The 7795-nt window shown below is 39.6% G+C and overlaps 1 protein-coding gene across 1 annotated transcript; it reads right to left on the reverse strand.

The window, feature by feature from the left end:
* Positions 1-4741: 4741 nt before the first annotated feature.
* On the reverse strand, positions 4742-6972 carry LOC110889992 (homeobox protein 13). The gene has a single exon (XM_022137565.2). It carries the CDS (start codon positions 6833-6835, stop codon positions 5000-5002), a length of 1836 nt encoding a protein of 611 aa, XP_021993257.1. The 5' UTR covers positions 6836-6972; the 3' UTR covers positions 4742-4999.
* Between the last annotated feature and the right edge of the window lie 823 nt (positions 6973-7795).

The following is a 7795-nucleotide window of genomic DNA, read 5'->3' on the forward strand; positions in this document are numbered from 1 at the left end:
CCTACCAAACTACACAAGGTAATGATTTATTCATTTCATGCATGGTAACCAAACAAGACTATGGAATGTAATGATCCATTTCATTCCTTTGTCCATTCCATTATCTCGTCCATTTCATTCATGTCCATTCCATTATCTCGTCCATTCCATTCCCTCATCTATTCCATTACGCCATACCAAACAGACCTTGATAATATAGTCTAATACTCCCCGCAGCCAAAGCGGAAGGAAATGGAAGCAAAGACTGGAAAAACATTAAAAAGAAAACGGTCTTCAATCTCGGTCAAAACATATGCCAAAATTCCATAATCTTGCAATATTCTTCGATCCATAATCCTTAATTATCCACAATTTTGAATGATCCCATCATCCAACAAAATTGGTGTTATTTTTGAAGATGTATTCTTCATTGATTCTTGGTTCCAGGAGACAACCACCATCCGTAGTAGTGTGGAGGTGTATCGAGGCTAGCAGGCGGCGGTTTCTTGGACCAGTGGATCAAGAGATGAGATCCATAGATCTAAAAGAAAACTGAGCGTGGTCAGGCGACGGTCTCATGAATCCGTAGATTAATAGATGAGATCCGTATATCTAAAAATAAAGAGAAAAAAATCAATCAAACCGTAGTTTGAGATCGGAGGCCGTGGACAATGGTCCGACTAAAAGAAAAAAGAAAGGAAGTTGTCGCTGCAAAATTTAGGAGCCATACTGAACAAACCATAAGAACCATCATGACATGATGCATGAGTGAAAAACAAATTGTAAGCAAAACATGGGTATCACTCATTTAGCCACCAATAGTTGCACTCAATTTAAATCAACTCAATTTAATGCCACCATAAATTGTATCATTACTGAATAACTTCGAATATTATAACAACTAGTTTTCTTGTGTCGTGCGTTGCGGCGAAACCGAGCAAATAATAATGTAAAACAAACGTTATTTGAAAATAAAATATGTTGTTTAGAAAGTCAAACCATTAGAACGGTTTACTTTATCATCGTATTGTTTTATGATACTAAATAAATACTTTATTATAAGTAAAATTTCGTTTTTAACAAAACTTATAACGGAATGTCCGGGAAAAATTAAGCATAACTACGTGCTTAAGTTTTTAGAAAAAGTTATAAACGTAAATTATTAAAGAAGTATCAAATTAATCGATAATGTATGTTCTAAAAATAGAAAAAAAGAATTATTAAAAATAGTATAGGAAAAATATGGTTTTAAAAAAAGAAAAAAAATTAAAAATATATTATTAAAATAAAAAATAATAAAAAGCTATGTATTATTATAAAATTAAAATTACTATTCATCGTCCATCACTAACAATAACCTTCAATCACATGATACATGAATTCAGTGGCTATGAATCACATGAGAGTAAAGGTAGTCAGAAAAAAAATTTAGGAATATTAGTTAGATCTATAACCGAAACCAAGAGTTTATTAAAAACATGAAATAAGAAAAGTGAATGGAAACTAAAAAAAGGAAGACGATTAGACGAACGGTGGCCGGACAGGGCGGTAGCGGCAGTGGCGGCACACCGCCCTATCTAGAGTTTTTCTAGAGTGGTGACGGCTAAGGTTTTGTTATTTGTATGTGACACGGCAGAAACAGTATAGAGCCTAGTTTGGCTCGGAAACGGTATAGAGACAATATAAAATCCTAAATACCTAAAGTGGGTCTCTGGGCTCACAGTAATAATATAGTCTAATAAGAACATCTATTCTTGTCAATGGGGCACCAACAAAAGAATTCATTGCAATGGAAGCGCTAGGAGTTGCGTTGCTTTTACATTGCCTCGGGATTGTAATTAAATGATAGGGTTAGAACAGATTTAGAGGAGAAGAAGCTAAAGAGAAAGATAATTCACTAAATCTGCTGCCATTATTCCTTCATACGTTTAACATAAATAGATATGCAAGTTACAATCATACCCCTTGCATAATAGAAAGTAACAAAAATACCCTCAAACTAGAAATCAAAGTTAAGATACTAAAAACATAAGTAAATAACGTAACAATACTCCCTCCTTAACCCACTTTTTGTCCTCAAAAAGTGATTCAAGGAACTTTGTTGCCATCATCTTCAACCAACTCATTCGGTGCCGGATCATCATCATCTATCACCTTTAGTATGTAAAGTTGTTTGTTCTTACACTTGTGGCCCGGAACAAACCTTTCGGTACACCAAAAACATTCCCCCTTTGCCCTTTTTAATTCAAGTTCATCGCTCGTCAAACGCCTCGAGCTAAGCGTTCCTGGTTTACTTGGTGACACGTTTGGAGTTGGTAGCAATGGAAGTTTTGAAGCGTTAACCGGAGGTGTTATTTTGACATCTTCGGGTTGTAGCCCATCCTCCACAGCGTTGAAACGCTTCATCAAGCATGTGTTGTTGATAGTTTGAATTCTTGCTAACCCATACGCCTCACGTAGTGTTTGAGGCTTGAACATCTTTACCGGCCCTTTTATTTCCGGCTTCAAACCCTTCAAATATAGGCTAACAGCATAAGGTTCGCTAACGGTAACCTTGTTAAGCAAGCGATCGAAACCTGAATTATATTCTTGTAGACCCTTGGCGTTATCAGTAAGTTGAACGAGAGATGCAATCTCTTCCATAGGGTCTTCAAACATTGCATCAGAAAAACGGGCAGAGATCGAACGAACATAGTCCGCCCATGGGACCTCGGCAACCGTGGCATTACGGGTCTTCAGATAGGCACGGTGCCATTGGAGGGCATCGCCTTCCAAGTGAACCGCAGCACAACGTAATTTCGAGTCATCGGGGGTGTCATCCATCGAAAAAAATGTTCGCAGCGATAGACCCATCCCTCAACATCGTCCCCCGAAAATTTAGGGAAGTCGATCTTACCGATACGGAATGGTTTGGATGTTCGTGAGTCACCATCTGGGCCGGAGAAGGACCCGAAGGAACTGCCTGACGATTGAACTCCTTTGTCACGGACAGCCTTCAAGATTTCTTCCTGTTGCTTCGATGATTGCTCCTGTTGTTTCATCAAAGCGGCTAAGGCAGTTTGGATATCAGCGATCGCCTTATCGTGGGATTTGAGGGTGTTGTCGACTTCTTGGTTGCGGGTCATGGCGGCGGCGGCAAGGTGTTCCGATGAGGAGTCGGAACGGCTCTGATACCCTTGATAGGGTTAGAACAGATTTAGAGGAGAAGAAGCTAAAGAGAAAGATAATTCACCAAATCTGCTGCCATTATTCCTTCATACGTTTAACATAAATAGATATGCAAGTTACAATCATACCCCTTGCATAATAGAAAATAACAAAAATACCCTCAAACTAGAAATCAAAGTTAAGATACTAAAAACATAAATAAATAACGTAACATTAAACTACAATAAAAGTAAGATTTATGGGGTGATTTGGAGGTGAAGTAGATGCATTCGATGGCCCACAGACGATAGGAATAAAAATGGAGGATATTTGCTCTATAGATAAGCTCCTTTATCAATCAAAATGGAGGGGTTAATAAAAGTACAGGGGGGATCAGGTAGGGATTTACTATTCTGGAAAGACAATTGGGCAGGTAATGCGCCCTTATGTGACCGATCCCCTTTATAACATTCTGGATAATAATGTGGAATGGAACTGTAGTGGAAAAGAACGCTTAGGGTGGGGAGTGAGTCATGGCAGGTGAACATCACGGATGCTAATTGCTAAAGACCAGAGATTTTGGTCCGCTGATGCAAATGGCGACTTCTCAACCCAATCTTTAGGTCTTCTTACTAAGAATAATTTTTTTTTTTAAAGACATCAAAAGAAGATAATTCAAGGTGTTTTCTCTACAGCGATATGGTGCATTCGGCGAGCCAGAAACGCAAAAGTAATCAGCAACAAGGTGGTGGGTCCTAAAAAGATCATGGGCCAGATCAAGGTTATGTGTTTTCTGTGGTTGAAGAATACAGCAATTAAGTTTGAATTGGTTGGAGTGGACCTTGTGGGGTAGATTTGATGTAATGTGTGGAATTATAACATGGTATATTTGATACTTGGGTGTATTTAGTGCAGGGTTCTCGCCGTTAAAAAGATGCGCACATAACCCACTCATTTCATATGATCCCCTTAAGTACAAATGCTAACTGATCACAAGTTCACAACCTCCTTAACCAACACAGTTAAGTTGGTTAAACATATACAGAACCAACCCCTAACTGTTACAACTTGACTAATAGCTACTGATTGCCAATTATATATAATAGTGCAGTACATGACAAGATAAACTTCGGATTCTTGGACGACTCAACAGGAAAGCCTTACACAGTCCGCACCCATGTGTATTTATTATTGATCATACAATAAATCCTTTGCTGCAGTTTCTTGGTAGATAGCATACCAGTTAGGGTGTTCTGCTGCCGGGTCCCATAAATGCCAGCTTGTTGAAGCAGATAACTGCGCAACCCAAGGAGGCGTGTGAAGACTGACTGGACCGGACTACAGTTAACAAATAGGTTCCAATTTGAAGTCAACGAGTTTTGAAAATGATTACTCATTACACAATGACTCGATGCAGCAGGGCGAAACAGGATTAGGTAGGTGCAAAACAATCATATGATCCACAACAATCTAGAGACTCCAAATCTTGATTTGCATATTTCATTAATGTGTTGTGAATGTTAATCTCAGAGATTCTTTATTCGTTAGTGAGATTAGGAATAATTACAGAAATTTAGATGTGTGCTTTCTTCATCCTCTTTAAAAATATGTCAACTTAAAACAAAGATGCATTCTGATAGTTTATAACTAAGGTAAAACTGATGTTGATGATAACAAGCAAAAGTACAATACTTGATCATAGTGACCGAAGGAAATTAAACAAAACAGCGATGCATTTGTCTCCTCCACGACACGAATTTACTTGCTAAACAAACTACCACATCATTATTAGCTAATGATATTAACACCACCACCACCACTAAATAGCACAACTACAACTAGAAAAACGGTCTTACTTTAACTTACTTCATCACTAAGCGGCTTTAACTTTGTCATCATTCACAACAGAGAGGATCGGCAAGCTGCTGAAAAACTCATCAAGCCCTTCAAAGAACCCGATACCCTCGATATTATCTCCATCTCCTTGCCCATTCCCTCGGTTCCCAGCACCCGCTCTTGCAGCGGGCTCTTCCCCTTCATTGTTATTGAACTCAACGTTTAAATCCAACCTCCCCATTTCCTTTGCAGCCCGAACCGATTGCCTTCGTGTAGTTACACCTGAAGATTTCCTGCTCGAGCGTAAAGAGGAACCATTCTTGGTGTTCCCATTTCTAGCTTCCTTTACCCTATCTTTCTTCATCTTCTTTGCCTTCTTTTTCTCGGTAGTATTCCATTCAAGATCCGAATCGGAATCATCGCTAGGTTCAGATATTCCATCAAAGATATCATCGGTTTCATCGTCTATGTAGATTGGCGGCCCCAAATTTTGATTAACAAACACCTTCTTCTTTGGGGCCGCCTTCTCATTTAAATGGTCCTCCTCCGCCTCCTCATTTAAATCCTCCTCCTCCTCCGCCTCCTCATTTAAATCCTCCTTCGCCTTCTTATTTAACTGGTCCTTAACATGACTTGTTACATCACACATAGGTGAAAACGGCGACCATTTTGAGTTCGTCTGAGTACTACCATTGTTTTTGTTTTTCTCCATATGTGACATTGAAATCGCTAATGGAAAGAACCCCCAACAGTAGTAATAAGACTCCTGATCTTCACTTATCAGCGGTGGAGATGGTATACTAACCGCTTGAAACGCCCTTTCACAGGTCTCACAACGCAGCACGCATTCCACATAAGCCCTTGGATACTCATACATGTAGTAACAGTAAGGACACGTCGTCCAAAACGACGCAGAATTATCCACATTCTCATCAGCTGTCTCCGTTTCCGCTTCCACTTCCACTTCCATTCCCGCTCCTTCCCTTACATCATTGCTTCTATTAATGTGACTGGCCGCTTCAAATTGATGTTGCATTTGTGACAGTGATGGTGGTGGTGGTGGTACTTGTGGTGGTGCTTGAGGCCACGAAAACGGTGCTGCAGGACGAGTCTGCTGCTGCGATTCAACCGTAACCGAAAAAGGCTGCACCTGCTGCTGAAACAACAATTGTTCATGACCACGATGTTGGAACAATTGTTCCGGTTCACGAACCGGAACCGACATAAAATTATGCTGATGCAATTGCTGCTGCTGCTGCTGCTGCTCTTGATGGTGATGAACTGATTGAACTGGAACCCTAGATTGAAACATTTCCTGCTCGTTTCGATTAACCGAAAAGAAATTATGTTGATGCTGCTGCTGATGTTGTTGCTGGTGGTGGTGATGTTGGTTCTGTGGTTCAATAATATTAAACCCTAAATTATTAACCTGTTGTTGGTGTTGCGAAAACTCAAGGTCAGAGTCATAAATCGATTTTCTCATAGGATTTGATAAAACCGCCCACGCATCATTCACAACCTGAAACGCTTGATCGGCGTACGGAAACCGGTTCTGATGCGGGTTCAACAGAACCGCGAGCCGGCGGTACTGAGCGGAGATGTGTTCGGGGTCTTGAACGAATCGGACGAGTTGGAGAATGGCATAGAAGTCGGGTTGTTGGGAGCCGTTGGCTCCGACGACTCGTTTATCGGCGGCGAGGAGGGTGTCGGCTACGGCTAGGATCTGATCGGCGGCTTCGAGGCGCGGGTCGGATTCTCGGGCTCGGATTGCGAAGGTTTTGGAGCCGACGAGGTCGTTGCCCATGAGGAGCTTTTCGGCGATGCCTAACCAGCGTTGGGCTTCTGCACGGGCTATGAAGCTGTGGGGGTCCATGGTTGCAATGTGGTGGTTCTGTGATTGAAAAGGTAGGTACTAACTATAGTGATGGAGGATGCATAGGTTGGAGGAAAGGGGGTTGGGGGAGGGTTAAAGGGGGTTAATGTTTGAAGTTTGAAAGAGTTGAAAGATGGCAAAAGTTGTGGATTTTTTTGGTAGTAAAAAGGACAAAGTACTCAATGTGGTGCTTTTAATATGTGTTATTTTATGGTTTATGAAAATAATAAGAAAAATAAAGAGGCATTAATAAGAATTTATTAAGTTTCATAATGATTGTAATGTTATAATGCAATTTTAATGATTTATGTTGTGATATTACATTGTTCTTGATTTTGATTTTAAATAGATGAAAATTGGTAAATTTGAATACTTTAAAAAAAAGCTAGAGGATATTTAATGGTATAGGTTGCGTGTTTACTCATTAAAGATTTTATAGGATACTAGCTTGAAGTTTGTTTAGGGCTGTCATATCGTGTGTACCCGTATACGATAAGACACGATACACGAAATTCCATACACGAACACGACACGATAACTTATCGTGTCCTTTTTTTCAAACACGAACACGACACAATATATACGAAAATTACCTGTTAACACGACTGTTCGACTGTTATACACGAAAATTACATGTTAATACCTGTTAACACGAACAAAAACACGACATGCTATTTGAGAGTTACAGAGGGAGTTTAGGTTTTATTTTTTTTAATTGAATGAGGAATGAAAATAGAAAGGAATTAATACCTGTTAACACGACTGTTCGACTGTTATACACGAAAATTACATGTTAATACCTGTTAACACGAACAAAAACACGACATGTTATTTGAGAGTTACAGAGGGAGTTTAGGTTTTATTTTTTTTTATTGAATGAGGAATGAAAATAGAAAGGAATTAAGGAACCCACACACACTGGCTGATGAGTTTTATTTAATTTAATTTCTTATCGTGTAC

This window comes from Helianthus annuus, chromosome 11, assembly GCF_002127325.2.
Source record: "Helianthus annuus cultivar XRQ/B chromosome 11, HanXRQr2.0-SUNRISE, whole genome shotgun sequence".
In the NCBI taxonomy this organism is placed as follows: domain Eukaryota; kingdom Viridiplantae; phylum Streptophyta; class Magnoliopsida; order Asterales; family Asteraceae; genus Helianthus; species Helianthus annuus.